This window comes from Chlorocebus sabaeus, chromosome 24 (genome assembly GCF_047675955.1).
Source record: "Chlorocebus sabaeus isolate Y175 chromosome 24, mChlSab1.0.hap1, whole genome shotgun sequence".
In the NCBI taxonomy this organism is placed as follows: Eukaryota; Metazoa; Chordata; class Mammalia; order Primates; family Cercopithecidae; genus Chlorocebus; species Chlorocebus sabaeus.
In genome coordinates, this window is record NC_132927.1 from 23,418,637 (window position 1) to 23,443,402 (window position 24,766).

The following is a 24,766-nucleotide window of genomic DNA, read 5'->3' on the forward strand; positions in this document are numbered from 1 at the left end:
AGAGTCAATATTGTACCAGTTAACATATCACATTCCATACTTCGTGCTTCTCTGAGGTCTCTATTTACTTTCCACTTCCCACATCACAAATGTAATAAATTTACAACAGTATAATTCAAATTAATTCCATCGCTTGTGCTATTGGCATGTTTTAGCTCTAAATATGCTGTGAACCATAACTTACAATGTTACTATTTTTTCTTCAAACCGGAGATTGATTGGCAGACTTATTTGTAAAGGACCAGACAGTAAATATTCTTGGCTTGAGCCATATGGTCATTGTTGCAACTACTCACCTCTGCCGTTGTAGCATGAAAGCAGCTATAGACGATACATAAACAAATCAGGGAAGGTGTGTCCCAATTAAATTTTATTTACAAAAACAGTTTGCTGACCTCAGGCTGCTATTTGTTGACCACCATTTATACAGATGTTTATCAGGAAAATTGAAAGATAAAAGAAACATAACCTTTTATCTTTATCCACTTATTTACTATATCTAATCTTCTTCATTTATTTTTATAGATCCTGGTTTTCACTGATAGCCTTTCCCTTAAGTATAAAGATCACCGTTTAGCATTTTTTGTACTGCAGTTTTGCAAACTACCAATTCTCTAGCTTTTATTTTTCATAATATGCATGTTTATTTGACTCTAATTTTTAAAGTATATTTTCACTAGACATAAAATATAAATTGACAGTATTTTCAGAAGATATTTAAAGATTTAAAGAAGTCCCATTTTCTTCTAGGCTGTATTATTTCTAATGAGAAAGTAATTGTCATGCATATCATCAGAATATCATTTTTTTTTCTGGCTGCTTTGAAAATTTTATCTTTATCATTAGTTTTCCACAGTTGGACTATGGTATTTTTACGTGTGGTTTTCTTGTATTTTTCTTGCTTTGTGCACCATGATATGCTTGGATCTGAGGGTTTGATTCAAAAATTTATAGAAAATTTCAGCTATTTTTTCTGCCCCATTCTCACTCTATTTTAGAACTTCAAGTGCACTTGTTTTCAACTGTTTTACATTGTGCCCCATGTTTTTAGGTCTCTTCTCTTTATTCTTCAACCCTCTATTTTTTTTTAATCTACCAGGTTGGATCAGCTCTTTCAATTTGTTTTCAATTTTACCAGTCCTCTTGCCTTTTCCAGTATACTATTAAGCCCACCCATAGAATTTTTCATTTCAATTATTGTGAGTTTTAGTTGTTCAATTTGCATCTAGTTCTTTTTTAGGGTTTTCTGTATGCTAAAATTTCTTATTCATTTGCTCATAAAATCTGCATTTTTCTTTAATTATTTGAACATATTTTCCCATAATACTTTGAAAATTTTTATAATAGCTACCTGAAGCTTTTTGCTACATCCAACATCTGACCCACCTTAAGGTTAGTTTTTAATAAACTACTATTATTCTGGACCGTAAGTAACATTTTCCTCTTTTCTTTGCACATCAGGTAATTTTTATTGTTTAATGAACATCATGAATAATATATTATAAATAACTGGACTGTGCTCTCTTTCACCCTGTAAAGAGTGTCAAGTTTTAGTTTAGTAGACAGTTCAATTACCTGCTGTCCCTTTTGAACCGATGTTTGCCAGCTTTTTACATTTCATTAAATGTAAAAAGTGATGAAATCTGTGGAAATCCAAGGATATTCCTAAGCTCTTCTAACTTGGTGGGACTCACCATGAAATTCTACCTCCCTCTAAATTTTAGCAGAGCTTGGTATTAGTTTTTGTTATGGAGTACCTAGAATAAGTCTTTACTCTGACATGGTTTTTATTGCTCTGACTTAATCCTTTTGGAGTTGTTTAGAATTTAAGGAGGTATAATCTATCCTGATGAGCTGAAATTCCGGCTTCCTTTAGCATTGCTAGAACTCTATTATCAATTTTCTGCTTGCAGAAATCCCATAGAGAAGAAAATGGTAAATCACCTCATCCTTGTAGAGTCTAGTCCTGAGGTAAGGATCCACACTAACCCCTATGACCCTTCTACTACAGAGTTTTTTTACTATACAATATTTTGTCCTGCGGATAGATGCTTTTGCTGCTTTGAGCTTTTAATATATGTTTCTTTAGCTTAGCCAGAAATCCAGGCTCTGCTCAGACTCTACCTTGCTATGTTCATATATAGCAAATTCCCCAAAATGGAGAGCTAGAATAATCATGGGGCTCAATTCATCGGTTTCCCTCTCACATGAAATGCAGTATTGCACTGTGTGTTTTTATTCCTTAAAATTGTAACCTCATGTAGTTTGCCCAATGTTATGGTTGTTTGTAGTAGAAAGGCTGGCTCCATCAGTATTTTCCAGATAATTTTCAAGATTTTAGTAAAGCTACAACACGGTATTCAAAAGCTTTTAACGAAGACATGAGTTGTATAATGCATGTATTTTAAAGACATGGTTAACACATATGGTTAAGTAGATAATGTTGCTTAAATTAGAAATCAAAGAAAATTAGAATAAAGAAAAAATATGCTATAACACAGATAAAATGAGTCAAAAAGTGGACAAAAATCTTTAAAACTATAAATAATGTTTTAATTTAATCTGAATAAAAATTCAGGTATGAGAGCTAAACTTCTAAATTTTCCTTCTCTTCCTATAGCTTCACTCATTGAACAAGTATTCATTGGTAGTGCTCTATGTATGAGGAATTCCTACAGATATTGGAGGGGAGATTGTAGGCAGTGAGCTCAATATGATATAGCCTTATTGTTTGATTTTACAACTATATTGTCAATTTATATGATAATTATTGAAACTTGGTATATTCTCCCTTGTTTACTCACAAAAGAATCTATTAACGTGCCTGCAAAAAAAAAAAAAAAAAAAAAAAAAAAGACGTTTTCAAAGGTTTCTGTACTTTGAAACGAATTAATGCATTTACTTGTGAACTAATATTGCACTGGAGTTGTGTTGCCAATATAGCAGTAAATGAAAGGCTAACAAGCAGGAATAAGTGCTTGTTAAGAGAAATCTTAATGGCCTGAAATATTCATTCAATAAATGGACTGATGTTTGCTCCTATGAAACATACATTATGATGTGGATGTAGTCAACAAACAGTTACATAATTTTTGGGTTTGACAATATTCTGAAGACAATCTCTGAGAGATGACATATATTAAGATTTGTAGAACAAGAAAAGGCTAGTCGTACCAAGACCAGAGAAGAGGATTCCAAAACTAGAATTTTCTCTTTTACCCCTAAGTTCCTCCAGTCACCTCACTTACACCATAGGCCCAGAGAAAACTGACAATACAGTGAAACACTGATTTTTTAGTGTCAATAACTCCCTATCATGACTGACAGGTCAGAGGAAGGATGCCAGGTCCTTCCCCTTATATCCTCATAAGACCTGTCCCCTTATGTTATATTGGCATCGACTCAAGTCTTAATACTGAATTATTATGAATAAAATATTTTAAGCATTACTTGTTTACAAAAAAAACAGACTTGATTAGGTCTTTATTCATCCTTTCTTCTTTCTCATATTCCATTCTTTTCTCCCAGATTCATCTCTTTCTTGCTTAATTCCAACAACCAAGAATTTTTTTTAAAATAATCTTTGTAAGATCAACTTTTAGGAGTATTTTTATCGTGTCCTCACAATTAAATGTACATTTATTTGCATGCAAAATTCTTTTTCAATGTGTTTTATCTTTAATATTTTGAAAACGTAACTCCATTATCTCTCTGCATGTCAAGTTGCATGAAGTTTAATGTCTATATAATTCTAAATCCTGTATAAATGATCTACTTTATCTCTACAAATAGCTTTTTAAACATTTTTGTACTTGATATTTTAAAATTCATTTAAATTTATCAGAGCATGTAAATTTTTCTCCCAACCTATTGCTGCTGTCATTCCATGAGCCACATCACTCAGAGGTCTAGCCAATATGGTGTGGCTGTGTCCCCACCCAAATCTAATTTTGAATTCCCACATGTTGTGGGAGGCACCAGGTGGGAGGTAACTGAAACATGGGGCAAGTCTTTCTCATGCTGTTTTCCTGATAGTGAATAAGTCTCATGAGATCTGATGGTTTTAAAAAAGAGGAGTTCCCCTGCACAAGCTCCCTCTCTCTCTTTGCCTGCTGCCATCCATCTAAGACGACATGACTTGCTCCTCCTTGCCTTCCACCATGATTGTGAGGCTTCCCCAGCTACATAGAACTGTAAGTCCAATGAAACCTCTTTCTTTTGTAAATTTCTCAGTCTCGGGTATGTCTTTATCAGGAGTGTGAAAACGGACTAATACACTATGCTTTTCACTTTCTAATTGAAAAAATATCTGTTTTTTTTAAATTTAATTTTATTTCTGCATTTGGTCTTTTACTTCCTTATGGGTTTCCTGCTAAGCAGATATTTATTCTTTTGTCCTTCACATCTCTCACCACTTGACTTATCTTTGTGTCCCCTACTGGGAGGGTTCCTCTACGATATCTTTCAAACTACTTATTCCTGTCTTGTGCCTATTCTGCAATTTAGTCTAGTAATGTAGTTATTTATATCAACTGTTATATTTGTATACCCATTGTCATCAATTTCTTTTCTGCAATGCTCTTTTTTCTTCTTCATGTTTTTTATATCCTCCCTGCTTTCTTTGAGGATGAAATTTTATGTATTTAAAACTCTTACTTTCTGTTTCTTAATACTCCTGCCTAATGTGGAATAGATTATTCCATTTGTCTTCTTTCTTTCATAATTGTTTTCCTCCGGATTTTGCAGATTTTATTCCTGTGAGAGCCCTAATTGCCTTGTACCATCTATGAGAGTAAGGATGACCTAGGCTCTTGCTTGTGTTCCTTAGGTAAAGAGAAGGAGTGATTCAGGATGGAGAGATCTGGTTGCAGTATCATTTTTACCATTTTCTATCTTCTCTTCCCTCTACTCTTCAGTTTTCTCCCTCCAGTTCTCCCAGTTTAAAATACTCTAGGTCCAGGCCCTGCTGTTATCTTAGGTTGGCCTGCCTCTTGGGTGTGGTCTAGCTTGAGGGAGTGTGAATGGAGATGTGAGGAGAGGAAGAACAGTAGAAACTCTGAGAGCCAACCACCCTGGCTGCCCTCATTTCTATACACTGTCCATTCCAGCTATGGTTCTCTCTCAATTTTTCTCCAAATATTTCAAGTTAGAATTGCTGCTTTTCTGCTCCTTGGTAATGTCAGGCAATAAGCCATCCAGAATAATATACAGAGGGGAAAAAGCTCACCTAAAATGCAAAGTTCTCTCTCAGACTAGCCACAAAATATTGTCACTGGCCTCATTGGCTCCAGCCTAATTATCTTACCGCACTTCTCTTCCAACCAAAGCTCAACTGTGCATTGATTACTTACTTTATCTCTGAAATCTGTCATTCTGCCCATCTCTGCCTTTTTGGAGGGGCATTTTCAATTGTTGTGTTACTCAGACACAAAGTAGCTTACCTATGGCTAAATCTGGAAATCTTCTCATCTTACTTTTATATGATCATATTGCTTTGTTTTTAAAACACTCACATTGATTAGCTTATCTAATAATCCTAAAATTATGTGAGTCATGGGAAGCAGATTTATCATCTCCCATTCGACAGATAGAGGAAGCAAGGCCACAAAGAATTAAATGGCTTGCACAGAGTTAATCTGTTAGAAGATGTTAAAATCTTTCATTCATGGGAGAACTTTCTTTACATACAACCAAGAATAAAAGACAGCTGTACCCACAACAGATTATCCACAAGAGTTCCATGTGGACTAGAGGAGTTCACGTAATTTTCTCCATGTTGTAATTTGATACTGTGATTTCTTTTTTTAAAAAGATTTTTGGGGCATATGTGTAGCTTTTGACATGGGTATATTGCATAATATACCCATGTAAAATTGCCTTCTAGTGTACCCATCATTCAAATAGTGAGCATTGAAATGTTTCCCAATGTGTAATTGTTTAACCCTCACCTCCCTTTCTCTTCTCTCATTTTGGAATCCCCAAAGTCTATTATTTCCATCTTTATGTCCATGTGTATCCATCGTTTAGGTCCCATTTATAGATGAGAACATTGGTATTTGATTTTCTGTTTCTCAGTTATTTCACTTAGAATAATGGCCTCCAGCTTCATCCACGTTGCTGCAAAGGACATGATTTCATTAATTTTTACGGCTATATAGTATTCCTCATATATATATAACACATTTTTTAATCAAGTCACCTATTAATTGATACTTAGTTGGATTCCATGACTTTGCTATTGTAAATAGTGCCGTGATAAACATACAAGTTGAGGTATCTTTTTTATATAATGATTTCTTTTCCTTTGGGTAGATACTCAGTAGTGGGACTGCGGGGTTGAATGGTAGTTGCGCTTTAAATTGATCTTTAGCATTGCAATGCTTTAGTTTTAAGAGAGTCCAATAGTAGATTTTTGATAGTAACATTGCTCTGAATCTTTTATTGAAGAAATTATATGATTTTATAATGAAGAAAATGAGTAATGAAAATAAATTAAGGAGCCATCAAACTGCTGTAAAAATAATAAAAATTTTAATTGAAGTTTTTATTTAAGTATGATATGAAATATAAATACCTCATCATATGTTTACTGGAGAAAAATAATTTTTTAAAAAAATATATGAATTTAAGTCAAATATGAAGGTATATATTTTAGTAATAAGTGATAGCATTAACTTCGTTAAGTGATATTTACATTTTTATCCCTAATTTTCCAGATTTTTCATGGACTCTCTTATATTTTATCTGGCTTGATTATTCAAATATTCCTTTATCATCACTAATAAAAGAGTCACTGACATGTGTCAAAAAGAGTTTGAACTATGTTATTCTTGGCTTCCTGGTCCTCTGTTAGTTTATCTGTCAAAGGAAGGTGATACCATCTCTTCTGCATATGTAGTAGGGTTGTTGGAGATGATAAGGGTATGTGTGGAATCACTTAGTAAACTACAGAAGGCTATACATAGAATTGTTAGGACACATTATCATTTTCTGCTTAAGATTATTTTGCAATACAACTGCAACTCATAAGCTTGCTAAAATATTGGGATCCACTAGTCCACCTGTTATCATCATAAATAAAATTCTAATAAATTTAGCAAAATTCTGGCCTTGAGAAACTTTGATTTGACATTGAAATTTCTTGTCTTTTAGAGTTATCACAGGCAATTTTACTGGCAATCATTTTTCTTTTTCAAAGTATGTTTAGACTGCTCTTACTTCTGATAGTTATTAATGATTTTTCAACAATATTATTTTGCTCATTTTTAGACATTATTAACAAAGAAATATCTAGCTGAATAGCAATAAATAAATAAATAAATAAATACAAACACTGCCAAAGACTAAAATATATTTTCTATCTGTCACTATTAATTCAATCCAAAATTAGAAAGAAAAAAGATAAACCACTTTATTTTTGATGTGGAGTCAAATCTCCTTTAGTAGCTGTTTCTTCCCACTTATTCTTCAGGAATAAGAAATGCTAGATTGCTCCAACATCTTGTTTTAGGTGATATAAAAATCCTCAGTCATTTTGAAATTCTTTATATACTGAACATGGAGAAATTGGTAGTTTCAATATGTCAATACGAATATTGTCATATGCCAAAAGGAAAACACAGGATGTGAAATCCTAGCTCAAATATTTCCAAACTAAAGGTGAGAGTAGCAGTTACAGGCAAAATTTTGCTTTGTAAAACCCTATTTGGCAGGATGAAGGAAAGGGATTAAACTATGAAGGATTTCTTTAGTTAATATTTCAATAGATATAGCAGTTTCATTCCTATGTAGGCTATGTTCAAAAAGGACCCCCAGTGGCAGGAAATGCTGGTAGTTGTGGCAGAAAAACCCTAAGATGACTCCCAATGATTCCTGTCTCCTGTTTTTCATATCTTTGCATAATTCCTTCAGTGCCAGGGAAAAACCGTGACTTCTTTCTGATTAATAGAATCTAAAAACTGTGACAGAATGTCACTTCTGTGATTGTATTATGTACATAAGATTCCAGTTTAGCAGACTGGAGCTAGAGATTCTTCTTGTGGGTTTGAAATAAGCAGCCATTTTTGAGAAGCCCGTGGGACAAACTATTGAGGGCAGCTTCTTGGACCTGCAGGCATATTCTAGGGTCTCAGGGTAGGTCCAGCAAATAGCCAGCAAATGCCAGGGCCTCTATCATACAACACAAGGAAATTAATTCTTTCCGTAACTTGAATAAGCTTGGAAGGTATTTTTCCCCAGCTGAGCCTCTATATAAGAACACAGCCCAACCAACAGTCTGATTGCAGTCTTGTGAGATCCAGAGCAGAGGACCTAGCTAAGCCATGCTTGGAATCCTGACACATAGAAACCGTGAGACAATATGTATGTTATTTAAAGCTTTTGACTCTGTAGTAATTCTTTATGCAGAAATAATAACCAACAGAGCACCATCAATTTTATTATGTTTAGCATTAAAATATCTTGAGTCACTAATCAAACCTCTTATCATCTATCTTTTGAAATTATTCTGAGACTCTAAATGTTCATGGCTCTGAAAAAGGGGTATAATAGTATTGGTGCAAGATTTACACAGATAAAGCTATAGTTCAAGGATTTTCCTTGGCAATCTCATTTTAATTTCATTGCACTATTTTCAATAAAGGCAACATATATATATACACACACATATAGTATATATATGTATATATACACACATATATGTGTATATATAATGCAATTTAATCTTCTTAAAATAAAATATATACCCACAACATTAATTGACAGTGAAGAAATATGATTATTTTCAATGATATCCAAGCAGAAAAAAATGTGTAAAATTATTGGGAAGTGTCCTCAAAAAGAAGAAGCATGCTTCACTTTTGGAGGAAATGTGGAATTAATAGCTGCAATTTAAGTAGTCAGAGTTATAAGATGTACCATTTATTGATGGTGGTTGAGGATTAAGAGGGAAGAAGTCTGAATTCCCAAGGACTTTGTGGAGCAGAACCATCGTATTACTTTCTGAAATGATACATCACTTAACTTGACTGAAATAATTTTCTAGACTGTTTAAATAATGGTTAAGCCATGTTTAAATCCTGGTTATTTGGAGTTTATTTACATGTTCAGAGAGAAGCAGTTACAGCAGTAATCATTAATTTGTGAATCATAAAATATTATCACAGCCTGCACCTGTGTATTTGGTTGAAGAACAATGATCAACATAACCCTGGTAAAGTCATACGCAAAAGTCACTATAACTGTAGCACAGAGATACACAAAAGGCTAGTATTTCAGAATAAAGAAATATGTGAAGAAAGGCAGAGTCCTACAAATGTGTGATGATTTGGGGGAAGCAGCATAGTCACATTTGAATTGAATTTGGAATAACTGGTAGAACTGAAGTAGAGATTATGCTACATATTTTATTTGATATATTAATGAGTGCTTTGAAGAATTATGACAGTGAAGAATTTGCATATCATCCTATAGGCAATGAACAGAGTCAACCTTTCTCACTTAAGATAGGCTAGGTTTTCTAGGAAAATAAAGCCCAACAATATGAAAATTTCAGAGATCAGATAAAAGGAAACTGCAATGTCCCAGAAGAGAATATAAGGCTTAAGAAGTGCAATAGATATAAAAACAAAATTACTTCAAGATGCTATGCACATGTAAAACTGGCAAAGTTTTTCAGAGAAAGTTTTTTTTGTTCTCTTTCTGATGTTTAATCTTGTACCTTACACTTAGTAAGTAGACAGGAAATACTTGTTAAATACATTCCTGATTGTAAAAAACAACTCAGTTGAGGGTATATATTGGTGGTTTTATACTCAATTATAATTTATGGCTATGCAATAAAAAATCTATTATATATATACACTGTTATCTTTTGAGAAAAAAAAAAAAACCTCCTTTAGTATCTTTCGTTTAAAAGAATCTTAAAATGTCTCCATTGATAAAATTCCCAAATGTTTTACAAGTCTAAGTATATATAACTGTGTACATGCACTTTCTGGAAGTTAGAAGGGCATTCTACTTTTGTCTCCTGGATTATATGGGGAACACTGATTACCATTTTATTTTGCTCTTATATTCTTTTATCTAAAACCATGTAATAGGCCGGGCGCGGTGGCTCAAGCCTGTAATCCCAGCACTTTGGGAGGCCGAGACGGGCGGATCACGAGGTCAGGAGATCGAGACCATCCTGGCTAACACGGTGAAACCCCGTCTCTACTAAAAATACAAAAAAACTAGCAGGGCGAGGTGGCAGGCGCCTGTAGTCCCAGCTGCTCGGGAGGCTGAGGCAGGAGAATGGCGTGAACCCAGGAGGCGGAGCTTGCAGTGAGCTGAGATCCGGCCACTGCACTCCAGTCTGGGCGACAGAGCAAGACTCCGTCTCAAAACAAAACAAAACAAAACAAAAAAACCCATGTAATAAATCCATATGCTTAGACTATTGCATTTAAGCAACTAGACAAAAAAGCTAATATAAAAATTATGCTTTTTTCACATTATTTATTGTCTTGCCTGACTTGTCAAGAAATCTTAGTCTCCTGACACCCATAAACATTTCAATAAAAACATAATGTCAGAAGCAAGTCTGTTAAAGTGAAGAAATACGAAGAAAGTGTAGTTAGTGGGAACATAATTAGAATAGCTTAGAGCTAACATCTTGATTGCTAAATATTTAGAAATATCAATTAGAACAATTTGAAAGACACAGATAATTTAAAACTTTATAAATAAACATTGCATTTTGCTGCAGATTACCTGGGTCTTCATGTTCAAAAAAAGAATAAAAGTGCATCTTCATTAATCTGTAGTGCTGTCAACAGAATCTACCAGTAGATTCTGTCATCTGGTTTCTTATATAATCAAGCTGCTGGAAACATCTTTTCTCTGCTATATTATGTAATGGGCATAACATTCCAATGTTGAAGCATCCCTTGTGGTTGGTTTAAGCCAATGTGTAGCTTAAAGCTACACAATCTACTGATGTAGGTGACCTGAGACCTCCCAGATTGATTTTCCGCACTGACTGCCTCTTGCAGTTGTACGCTTGTTCCAGCTGGCCTTTTAGGTGGTAAAAGCAACCCCTTCTTACAACTTTGCTGAGCTATAAGACACATGCACCCATGTCTCCAGGGTCTAGCCTGCTTAGTGTGATAAAACTGAGGACAGTTGACAAAACTGTTCTATTCATCACGTATAATTTTTAAGAGAGGGGTTCTTTGAAATAGTGAGTTGTAACGTGTATTTGTTATCTAAGACTGCCATAACAAACAGCCACAAACTGGATGGCTTAAACAAACAAACAAACAAAAACTATCTTCTCCCAATTCTGAAGGCCAGAAATCTGAAACCAAGGTCCTGGCAGGACCCTACTTCCTACTTCTATAGAGACTCTAGGGGAGAATATATTCCTTGCCTCTTACAGCTTCTAGTGGCTCCAGGGGTTCTTCAGATTGTGGTTGCATTACTGCATACTCACATTGCCTCCTCTTCTCTCTTAAAACTCCCCCTGCCTCTCTCTTATAAGAATATATGTTATTGCATTTGAGACCCACCCAGATAATTCAAGATAAGCTCCTCCTCTCAAAATCCTTAACTTAATTACGTATGTTGCCTTGTAAGTTAATATCCACAGTTCCCAGGGATTAGGACATAGACTTACCTTTTTCAGAGGGCACTAACTAGCTTCCTAAAATATATATGATGTATTTTCAACTTAAGCCATCCTTTTACTCTCTCTGTATTCACTTTTTTTCTAATTTAAAAATTATTTTCAGAAATTTTCTTTCATTGAATCATTAACTCTTTTGTTCATCCTTCATCTATTTAATCACTCTAGAGTTACTGGTTTTCTTTTCGAGATCAAGCAATGTGATGGGAAATAATGGGGTATAACATAGAATGATATTCAGTCATACCATGAAAACATAAGCCCAGATATTTTGAAGTATTGAAGAATATGTTTTTCCAGAGTTAAATATTGAGACATTTTGAATCTTTGATAAACTGAAATGCATATTCCAGTTAAATCCTGTGCTATAATATTACAGAACTATTAAAATGGAAATATTTATGTCTACATATTAATATATAAGTAATATAGGTAATACTTGGAATTTCAAATTTACAAATGCGCTTATTCTAATAAATCAATATGCTACATTAACCTTTAGAACTTGTAAAACATAGCCCATCGTAGAAGATGAAAAATGGCATCTGGGTTTCTACTAAAGCTCATGAAGCTCACTTAAACCACATAAAACTGCTGTGACTTCACCATTAAAATATGAATACATAAAACGTATACAAATGCAAAGTATTTTTTAGTATTATAGTTAATTATCTTTAACATAGATAGTATACTACAAGCTAGGCTCATCACAGTTTCCAAAATACCTTGGCTTACTTTCTTCTTTTTCCTAGCAGGAAACTAGTCTCACACTTCTTCTGACATCTAAGTGAACACAACTTTATTCTTTTAGCCCTTACTTTAACATACATCATAAACACAGAATTCTAAAAGAAGAAAGAAAAGAAGAATAATCTTTTAAGATTTCCTGTGAGTTAATACAGGTATAGATGTCATTGCCTTTTAGTTCGATTCTATACATTTTGGTGTATAGTTAGATCAAGTCTACTTTGGGATGACTATGCATAATTCATGGTAAATGGAAGAGTAAAATAATTGTACAAAATAAAATTTAAAATGTTTTCAGTTAATTTGAGTCTCAGCAGTAAAAAGCATTATCTTGAAAGATTTGTTTTGTGCATTAAAAATATATGGATCTTTGTATACTTCTATTCCATGGCTCTCTTATGTTAGATTCGAAATTTTGAGTTATGAGAAATTCATAAGGAATACTAATCCTGATATGCTTTAGTAGATGAACTAATTGGTGTTTCAAAGTTTCATCCAGACATCTGATATGCTTTCCTAGATTAGACTAGCTAATATTACATTTCAGAAAGCAAAAATGGCTAAAGGCAGTTCATAATTAGAAACTTCCCTCACAAGTTAGAAATTATCACTTATAATTTATGTTATTAATAAGTTTTAAGTCTGGAACATTTTAATCACTTTTATGACTTCTTTTTAGATAATACACAATGTCCAGTTTCTTTTTTTACTACTATGAACATTTCAACTATTACAACTAACTACCTATGACAAAAAAAAAAATGAGGAGTATTTTTTTAATGCATTCCTAATTTGTCACTCAAAAATAATGTGCAGTATATAGATTATAAAAACAATGTAAATAATTACATAAGTCATAATACAGACGGAATGTTTAAAAGACAATGACATCAAAAGTCAATACTTCTCCCTAATTTACTATCTGTCAGATACAACTCTACTGCTTTTTCTTGGAATATTTGTAAACATATGGCCAAAGACAAAATTGAAAGTTATCATATATTGAGAGGTAGTAAATAAATACATACATAAATAAGCAAATAAATAAAAGAAAAAAATTCTGGTAATAAGAAAACCAGAGCAATTATCTATTCACATGAGATTTGAAAAGAAAAAAAAAAATTTGCAACTTGATCTAATTAAAGCCAGCCAACACCACAGTGTGTCTCATTATTACTGAAATACTCTAAATAACTGATATGGTTTAGCTCTGTGTCCCCACCTAAATCTCATGTGGCATTGCAATCCCCACACGTCAGGGGAGGGCCCTGGTGGGAGGTGATTGGATCACGGGGGTGGATTTCCTCCTTGCTGTTCTCCTGATGGTGAGTGAGTTCCCATGAGATCTGATGGTTTAAAAGTGTGTGACACTTCCCCCTTCACTCTCTCTCGCTCTTTCCTGCCACCATGTGAAGTAGGTCCTTGCTTCGCCTTTGCCTTCTGCCGTGATTGTAAGTTTCCTGAGGCTTCCAAGTCATGCTTCCTGTTCAGCTGGCAGAACTGTGAGTCAGTTAAACCTCTTTTCTTCATAAATTACCCAGTCTCAGGTAGTTCTTTATAGCAGTGTGAGAATTGACTAATACAATAACCAACCTCCTCCTCACTAACTCTACTAGAATTCAGATAAACTTCTATGTAATTTTGTAGGCCCGTGCACCCTTTTTACTATTAAAATAAATTTGACTTAAAAATAAATGTGTAGAAGCTCTAACTTGAGTAGTCAATCTGTTCTATGCTCCATTGATTTACAAAGTGTTTTCATTCTTAAATTGACATAGCTCTAAACTCTCTTGGTCAAAAAAACAAAACATATAAAAAGAAAATATCTGGAATCCTACCTGTTACAAGAAAGCTGCATCTCCCAGCTCCAGCTTCATTTATGATGCTACAGTTATAAACTCCATAGTTTTCATTGGAAAGACTCTTCACAGGGTACTCTGTGTATTCCTGAGAGTCAAATTGACCCGTCCGTAATAATTTATTGCCCAAGCGCCACTCGTAGGTCAGCACCCGTATTGGATAGGCTCTCAGTACTCTGCAGCTCATAGTGACACTTCGATCCTGTCCTTGCCGGATTTCCAAGAATGCTGGTTCCACTGCAGGGGGATCTGTAGAAAAGATATGTAAAAACAGATGAAAGATGTGACTTGCAATAAGCCAAAAGCTACTCTTATTAGAAGAAGCCATTTTTAATAACACATGCAGCAATACAGGAGGAGTGTAAGAAGTGAATGAAGAACACATTTAAGCCCAGAAATTTTAGCTTGGGTTGGGAAATGTGATTTCCTGAGGGTAGGAAGTAAATGAGTCTCCTTGCTTTACAAATGCATTTGCAGGTGAAACTACTAGAGCTGACTGATCCTTCTTACCTCTTTCAGCAAATATTTTTAAACTTACCTATTAATTCTAATATTATCAATATTCTCCTTTTTTGTGTGTTTGGGGCCCTTTGTCTAAAAGTGGTAAGAATTCCTTTTTTAATGTACAATGAAAAGATTCCTCTCTTCATTCACTTCATGGTCTAATACCGAAGGCAGCTATTTAAAAAGCTAATTTACAAAACTGTATGAAAAATTATTCTACAGTGCTAAGTAAATAAGAATTGGATGACAGTATGAGAGTTGACCAGGCAAGTATGTTACAAAAATGATACTCAGCTGTGTCTTCAAGAATGTACAGGGAACGGTCAGGTGAGTAAGCAGTAAGAGAAAGTATTCCAGGTAGAGAGATGTGTACATTCAAAGGTACAAAATCTGAAGAGGAAGGGATGTTCAGAGAAATGCAGATGGATTAGCATAGCTGATGCACAAAAGAAGACCATAAGCGCTTGGGGGGAAATAAAGATGGAAAGAAAGAGACTCTATTCAAGGAATGCATTTTCTTGGTATTGAGGAGATCTTCTAAAATTTTTAAATAAAGGATTTATATGATCAAATTAATTTTTTTTTTTTTTTAGGAAAAATATTGTGGTACACAGGAAAAGCAGAAACCACAGAGGGAAGAGACGAGTTGCAAAAAAATTAAATCACTGGTGAAAGCCTGAACCAAGGTGAGGTCAGTGGGACCAAAAATGATGCCTTAGGCAATGAAGTGGATAATAGTGCCAGTCATGAAGACAGCGAGGAAAAGGAGAGGTAGATTGATGTATATTTAATGTGTCAATTTTATGCATCTGTCAATCACACATCCAGAAGCAGTGTTTCTTCATTTCCAAATATATGGGTCACGTTTTATTTTCTCTTTGCTTTTGATTTTTTGCTTAACTGAACTGTAGTCAGATAAAATAGTCCACATTTTCAATCCTCTGAATTTGTTAACACTTGCTGTATGACACAATATACAAAAGATTTCTGTTCTTGGTGTGCCCGCTAAGAAGGAATAGTCTGCACTTTTGAAGTGTGATATGTATCTATTGGGCCAAGTCTAATATCGAGGAGTTGTCCAAATCGTCCATATAGTTGTTTATTCATTTATTTTTTGCCTACTTATTCCAGTTGAATTAATTCAGAAGAGTATGTTAAACTCCTCTAAAAAAAGTTATAAGTTTTAGATACCTAATTTAAAAAATTCTCCTTGTAGTTCTGCCTCCTTTTTGCTTTACCTGTTTTGAGGCTATGCTATTAGGTAGATATGAATTTAGAACTGGTTTATGTTGTCCATGAGTTGAATATTGAATATTTTATTACTATAGTCTCTTTTGTCTCCAGCAATGCTATATATGTGTGTGTGTGTGTGTGTGTGTGTATATATACACATATATAGTCTAACATTATTATAGTTACATTGGCATTTATTTTGTTAGTATTTGCATGTGATATTTTTCCATCCTTTTAATCTTATACTTTCAATATCTTTGTAAGTATTCCTATTCTTATACTTTCAGTATCTTTAAATTTTACAAGCATCTCTTTTAAACATCATGAGCTTATGTTTTATTTTTTAGGATATGTTTTAAGTCTGTCAATCGTTTTTCAACCCAGAGAACTTATTAGCACTTTATTCACTGACATTTACTGTAACTACTTATTTTGTACTTTTATTTTATTGCATTTTTGTATTAAATTTACTGTAACTTATTGTGTACTATTTGTTTTCTGCTACTTTTTATTGCCTTCTTTTAGACGGATGGATTACATTATCATTCTGATCTTTTTGCTGCTACTACTTGAAGATTTATTTACTGTTTCTATTATTCTGATTATCTCAAAGTTTGCAACATGCATACTTAAGTTATCCAAAAACATCAATCAATACCCTTATTATACTACTGAAGAAAACAATAATCTAAGGATAATTTATTCCTTTTATTCTCATTCTAACATATGTTACTGAGTCATGAATTTCAATTCTCTTTTTTTAAATAAAAAGTCTATTGTACATAGTCGGGCGTGGTAGCTCACGCCTGTAATCCCAGCACTTTGGAGGCTGAGGAGGGCGGATCATGAGGTCAGGACTTTGAGACCAGCCTGGCCAACATAGTGAAACCCCGTCTCTACTAAAAATACAAAAATTAGCCGGGCATGTGGCATGTGACTGTAGCCCCAGCTACTCAGGAGGCTGAGGCAGTGGAATCGCTTGAACCCAGGAAGCAGAGGTTGTGGTGAGCCGAGATTGCGCCACTGCACTCCAGCCTGGGAAACAGAGCTAGACTCTGTCTCAAAAAAAAAAAATTCTATTGTACATTATAGTATAATATTGTATACCTATAGTATTTTTAAAAACGTCCAGATATTTGCTAGCGTACTTGCCCTTCATTCCTTTTTTCATTGTAGACTTTCCATCTGTGACCACTTTCCTTGTTTCTGAAGTTATCATTTAGATCTATCATATCTTTAGTGAACTCTTTGATAATGATTTTCTAAAAAATATATTTTAGTTTGTGGGGCTGGGAAACCAAGAGCTCTTAACGCTATGCCCAAAGACTGAAGTTCTCTATAGGAAACTATACACACGCAATAGTGTTACGTTTTCCTGAGGAAATCCAAGACTTAGCCACTCATAAGCATGCAATAATCCATGATTAGTGATGTGGAGAAGTAAATAAAGGTTCCAAAGTGTATGTATGTATGTATTTACGTATGTGTGTGTATACATGTATGTTATATACATACACACATATACATACATATATGTATATATACATATATGTGTACATGAAATATAATTTTCATTTTTCATATGTATGTATATGCACATATACACATATGTAGAATTTGTGTGTACATATACATATATTGAATTATACATATTATGTATAACATACATATATGTACATATAAGTTAAAATACATATATATTTTAGTATTTTATATATAAATATAAATATGTTTTATATATACATACATGTATGTGTATATATATTTAATGTTTTATATATACATATATGTGTATGCATACATATATACACACACACACATTAAACATTAAAAGGTGTTTTCTTTGTAGGTTGTCAGGCTTTGTTCTTTCAGGGCACCATTATATAATTCCACTGTCTTCAGATGGCCCTTGTTGGTGTAAAGAGGTCAACTCAAAGTCTTACACTTTGACATGAATGTCTTTTTTTCCGCCAGCCACTTTCAAAATATCTGTGTCATTGCTGTTCTGCAGTTTCAATATACAGTTCCTAGGGATGGGTTTCTTTTTCACTTATGGGTTTGAAATTTGTTGGGCTTCTTAAATCTGTTAAGTTTGCTGTCTTTCATCTGAAGTAATTTTGGAAAATTCTCATCATTAGTTGTTTAAATAACACCTCTATTTCCTTCTTTATATCCTCATTAGATGATCCTGTTCATTCTGTTTTTGATGTCTTTTAACCCCTTTTCAAATTTTCCACTTCTTGATTTTTCTGAACTGCATTATGAATAAATTCGTCTGAGCTAATTCAGTTCATTAATTCTTTCTCCAATCCTACTTAATCTGCAAAATATATATTGTGTTTTTAATTCCAATAATGTATACTTCATTTATTCCTTTTCTGTGTAGTTATTTTGTACACCTGCCATACCACATTTTTGTATGTTTCCACTACATGAAAAAGTAGTTAAGTTTATCTTACCCTTCTGTAAACAAAGTAATTGTTTTATACTGCCTGATAATTTTTTTTTTTTTTTTTTTTTTTTTTTTTTTTTTTGAGACGCAGTCTCATGCTGTCACCCAGGCTGGAGTGCAGTGGCATGATCTCGGCTCACTGCAAGCTCCGCCTCCTAGGTTCACGCCATTCTCCTGCCTCAGCCTCCCAAGTAGCTGGTACTACAGGCACCCGCCACCACGCCCGGCTAATTTTTTTATTTTTAGTAGAGATGGGGTTTCATCGTGTTAGCCAGGATGGTCTCGACCTCCTGACCTTGTGATCCACTCACCTTAGCCTCCCAAAGTGCTGGGATTACAGGCGTGAGACACCGCACTGGGCCACTGCCTGATAATTTCAACTGAAGTTTTGAGGAAGTTTTTCTGTTGGTTTTCTTTCAAAGTACTGTCGTCCTGTGTGTTCTTGATTACTTTAGATAAATTTGATTCTATGCTATTCATTGCCCTTTAAAAATATTTATAGGCTATTTCAATGACTAAAATGATGGTTTCTTTCTCCAGAGAAAATTTGTGTCCTCAGGCAACTATAGACATCACTGTCTAGGATCACATTTAAGTGCATGACTTCAGGCTAATTTGAATTATCAAGTGACTTGAATTTGAGTTAAAAATCCATATAAAGGTCAACTATCAACTATAATTTCAAGAATGGATTACCACATCATCCCATCCTGTTCATTTCAAAGTCACACATTTCTTGCACTCCCTTAGGAGTGGGAATGTGTAGATTGGGTTTACTTCTGCTTTAATCCTACCCTACAGATATAATCCTTTGAGTTCCAACTTCTTGGCAGAAAATTCTACCAACAAATCCCTCCCCTAGTGAATACTCTGGGTTTGAAGTTCTGCACCCTTTGCCCAAAGATGCCATCAGAATTGAAGCTTAGATTTGTCCATGTTCAACAAATATCCTCAAGGCAAATGTAACTTCATTTTACTTCTTTCATTAAATTCGACAAAGTAATTTTTCAAATAAACATTTTAAATGTTTTTAAACTTAATTTTACAATATTGTCCAGAATTTTTAGTTGTTTGCATTGGAGAGGTTTTACATAATATTTTGTCTATTACATGCCTACAAGCATGTATCTCATTGTCAAGGGAAAATATGAATCTAAAACTCAGAAGAAAGGACTGACCGAAGGTAACCGTTATTAAGATAGCTCAGAGTGAATACAGACAAAAATAAGTAAAATGCCAAATATGGACTTTATTCTTCAATATAATCACTTATGGGGTTAGAGAAAAATAAAAGCTTTTAAAGGAGAATAATCATAAACAATCAATGAGATGTGGGGATCCAGAGTGTTGTGTTACAAAAATTAAAGGAGCTGCATATTTTAAAGAATATGAGTGGTCAAAAGTACCAAATGCTATCAAAAACCAAGTTAAGACTGATGATATATAAAATATATGTTTTTTCTTTGACAAGTTTAGTACCATTAAGGAATATAGTAAAAGCAGTTTTTCTGTGTATTATACATAATTTGAGTTTGGGGTATGTGAATTGATGGTTAAACTGTGAAAATAATGAGTGGTAACTGTTCAAGAACACTGTCCATGATTTTAAAAGATAATTATTTATGTTGATTCTACCTTAAAATATTTTAGGAGCTTATAAATTTGTCACTATATCCACTACCACTGCCATTATTTCTCACATGGACTACTACAAATTCCCTGCAGTGGACTTGTAATAGGTCAACGTACTCCTTTTGTTCTCTCATTCTTCTGAGATTTTTCAAATGTGCGTTTAACAGAAAAATCAGCTCATGTTACTTTCCTGTTCAAAAAACTTTATGGACTCACCCCTGCTTGCTATTCAGGACTTCAAGGTCCTGCAAGTTCTGGCTCTGCCCATGTTCTCAACCATTCTTGTCTTGATGACTATGTCCCAAACACATAAGTTTTCTTCTTGTTTCTACATGACAAGACTTTTGTAGACTTTAGACCTCTAATTTGTTCTTTCTGTCTGAGATGTTCTTTCCTTTGGTTTTTCAATAGCTCGCTCATTCTCATTATTCAGATTTTACCCCTTCAGAAAGCCCATCTTTGATGATAAGTTGGTAAAGTAACTTCTCCCATGGTTAATTTTTATTTATTATTGCATGTATTTTCTGCATATATTCATTATTTGTTCATATCTTGTTTATGTAAGCTCCATTACAAAGGGACCTAAAATTATCCAATCATTGTTGCATCCCATGTGTCCATCACAGTATCTGTCATTATAGTTGGTGATATATCATTATTCATTGAATAAACGAATACATGAGTGGTGTTAAAAGAATAAAGATGTATACATTTTCTTCAAAATTCCTCCCATCAAGACCTGGAGTTTACGTTCATTTCATTAAGTCTGGATGGGCTCTGTGATTATTTTCACTATTAGAACACAGAGCAGAAGTGATGCTGTGCCAATTGCTGGGACCAGGACACAAGTGTCTGGCAGTTCCACTTCCTATCTTTTGAAGTACCCACTCTGGAAGCTCTGAACCCCATGTAAAACTTCAACTTCTCCTCTGCAGAAACCATATGAAGAGGCCCAGAGACAATATGGAGAAGCAGAGGGCACAGTTTAGCTTAGACTTCCAGTTGTCCCCACCAAGGTTCCAGACATATGAAATCATCTTGGACATTAGAGACCAAATCAGCTATCCACTGGTTAGAATTACTATGATTAGATATAATAAAATGTGGTTCTTTTAAGCTCTGAAGTATTGGAGTAGTTTGTTATACAGCAAGAAATAACTGAAACAGATGCCTTCTCTCCTTCAAAAGTCGAGTCTGACACTATGAGTGGAGTCAAAAGGACAAGGAGGCAAAACATTAAGGCACAGTTTAAGGGACAGTCTGAGTTGGTTCAGGAAGGAAATAATTCAGAAGGAAACTCATGGGGGAAGACAGCAGACAGATTGATTTGCTAGAACAACTCAAAAACTTGAACAGCAAATATATTGAGAACAAAGGTGTCTGAGAGCCAGAATGTTGCAGCAATGAACAGGATATTGTTGCAATTTAATAGTTCACAGGTAGAGAAGTTTGGAATGATTACAAAATCAAAGATATGATCATTGGAATGTAATACTGAAGTGGAGTGAAGATTAATGATACTAGAATCAAATGCTAATAAATTAAGTGAATACAGTCTTTGCTCTCCAGTTATATTTGTATTTCCCTAACAAAGCTAAATGTGTTTGCAGCTATTTTGTTTCTTCTTATAAAAGGAAAAATTTCCTTTTAAGTGGAAGTAGTTATCAGTGTAATTAATTATACTTAATGGGAAAATATCCCCAAATACATATTTACTTTTTTATAGATGATTTTTTTGTGAGAATTCTTTGAAAGTATCTGATTTAATGAATTATTACCAACGATAGGGGTTTTTCTAGACTCTCTCTCTATATGTCATTTGTCCACACCTGAAAGATTGAGCCCATTCAATTTTCAATGGCCAGTAAGGAAGAATGATAATGTTGGTTTAAAATTCTTCAAACATAGTCTATTTTCATACAGTTTAATAGAGTCTGAGTTGGAAAGCATCCCTAAATTAAAGGCTACTTAAAAGGTCTTTTATTTAAAAGACTGCCCATACTAAAAGACTGCCCATACTACTTTGATTCCAGGGTAGTTTCTTCACCTCAAAAAAGCTAAATAATATGAAACCAAGCACACTCATTATAGTGCACTCAAGTCTGCCAATGGAAATTTTCTCCTGATAGAAGGTTCATTTTAAGCATACTAGCTATTAATAGTTTGACATTTCATTCTTTGGAATATCCAGTGAGAAGGATAGGCCTTTGCAGTTATGATTAAATGTACAGTGTGAAAAATTTGAACATGATGAAGGAAAGCTTCAGGTGTTAAAAAAAAAGAAAGTTAGAGCTCACTCTTCTGATAGAATCAGTTTTTTTATGGCATAAAATTTATTCAGTATGTTATTATGAAATATTTAACATGAAGGAAATGAAATATATAGGAACATTATAAGAAAAATCTACTTAGCATATTCTGAAATGCTTAAAAGTAGGATTTCTTAAGAAAAGTAGGTGCCTGTGTTTTGTTCGATTAAAATATATGATTCTTATAACATACTATTATATTATACAAGTTTTTTCACTTATACTGAAATATCTGATTAAAAACTCTATTTATGAAACTACCACACTACATGTATACTAAAGGATGATGATTATAAAAATAAAAATAAAGATTATATTTCTTGATACTGAATATTTACTAAATGCTAGATACTGTATTAAGATATTCACGGCCGGTGCGGTGGCTCACGACAGTAATCCCAGCGCTTTGGGAGGCCGAGGTGGGCAGATCACGAGGTCAGGAGATCCACACCATCCTGGCTAACACAGTGAAACCCCCTCTCTACTAAAAATACAAAAAAATCAGCCAGGCGTGGTGGCGGGCGCCTGTAGTCCCCACTACTCAGGAGGCTGAGGCAGGAGAATGGCACGAACCCGGGAGGTGGAGCTTACAGTGAGCAGAGATCGCGCCACTGCACTCCAGCCTGGGCGACAGAGCAAGACTCCGTCTCCCGCCCCCCCCAAAAAAGAAAAAAACATCTTCACACAGATTATCTTTTTATAACAATAACCCATTTATAGAAGAAAAAGAAAAGAGGAACAGAAAACTTAAGCAAAGTCACCCAGCTAAAAAGTAGCAGACTAAGGAATCAAACAAGGCAATCTGATTCCAGAATGTATGCTCCTAAAAACAGCCTATGTCACATTATTTCCAATTGCAAATACTACCAGTGGTTCATGAATTAGTTCTCTGCCTAAAAGAGGACTTTGAAAATCTTGCCTTACTGGTTATATAAAGTTGTCAATTAAAACAGAGGTTGACCTACTCACACCATCATTTAGAATTCACAAACTTGCAAAGGCAATAAAAGAAAAGTCATGCTTTGTGGAAAGCATCAAAGTATTACAATAAAACTACTAATTTAAAGAAAAATATTACAGAATTTTAAATCAAATTCAAATTGCAGTTTATATGGCAATGTACTTCATGTAAATTAATTTTGGTAGTACCCATATATTATAATATATACAAGTGTTTGTAGAATATGAAATGTCTGAAGGTAAAAGTGTGACCTTTCAAAGTAACTAAGGATTTTAGTTGTAATAAAGTCATTAAGTAGCACGTGCCCAAAATTAATGATTTTAGCGTTTTCATTTTGTATCTACTGGCTCAAGATGTCCGGCAAGGTTTCCAAATACTCAGTTCTAATGTTGAAATCCATATAGAGATATCTACCTTATTTGGGAAGAATAATGCATGAAAATATCAGATTATAGGAAAATGTTTATTTGTGTGTATTTCTTAATAAGGGCATGAGAGAGTAGTTCATGCATTTTTTTCACAATATGAATAAAATTTTGCCTTTATTTCTTGAAAAACAATTGCCAGTTTCAATGAGTACCAGAAGTGTAGGCAAAGCAATAATTTTAATTTTAAAAACAATAAAAGATGTTGAAATAAATAATAAAACCTTCAAATTAATATTAAAAATATTAATATAACCTGTTTTTAAATATTTAAGGGAGTGTGAGACAATGGATGTTAAATATGCATAGGGCTGTCTTCAATCACTTACAGTTGAAAGAGGAGTTGAAACAGTCCTGTCTATTTGGAGGACTTCATGTAAGTACAGTCTTAATTATTTAACCATTAGAGGAGCACTGAGAAATATGTACTCATTAGAGTGATTTCCTCTCGAGCCACATCTTCCCAAGTCAAAAGCATGCCCAACCAAATACTTGTTGTCTGGTTCTTTGTTGGGATTAAAGTCATTTAAGGAAAATTGTGCTCTTAATTATTTACAAAAGCAATATAAAAGAAAATCTAGGAGTTAGAGTATTAGGTCAGTGAATTAAATTCTTCCATTGCCCATTAAAAAGAGTTAAATTGCTACAATTAATGTATGACAACCTCTGTCTCCATGGACATATAGAAGTGTTGGCGGGGTGGTGTCCCTGAAGAGAGCATGGAAGATCTATACTTCACCTTCATCAGTCCTTACCTACTGCATCTTTTCTATTTGGCTGTCCCTGAGTTGTATTCACTACAGTTGTCCCCCCTTATCCATGCAGGATACATTCCAAGACCCCCAGCAGATGACAGAACTGCAGATAGTATTGAACACTATATTTACTGTTTTTTTTCCTTATACATACATACCTATGATAAATTTTCATTTATTAATTAGGCACAGTAAGAGATGGACAACAATAACTAATAATAAAA

General features: G+C 34.0%; 1 protein-coding gene across 1 annotated transcript in view; it reads right to left on the reverse strand.

Moving 5' to 3' along the window:
- The window catches only part of MDGA2 (MAM domain containing glycosylphosphatidylinositol anchor 2), an 852,475-nt gene that overhangs the window by 102,897 nt on the left and 724,812 nt on the right, over positions 1 to 24,766 (reverse strand). The window contains exon 9 of the mRNA XM_007986604.3: positions 14,251 to 14,520. Within this exon, the coding sequence (XP_007984795.2) occupies positions 14,251 to 14,520 (270 nt within the window). The remainder of the gene's footprint in view (positions 1 to 14,250; positions 14,521 to 24,766) is intronic.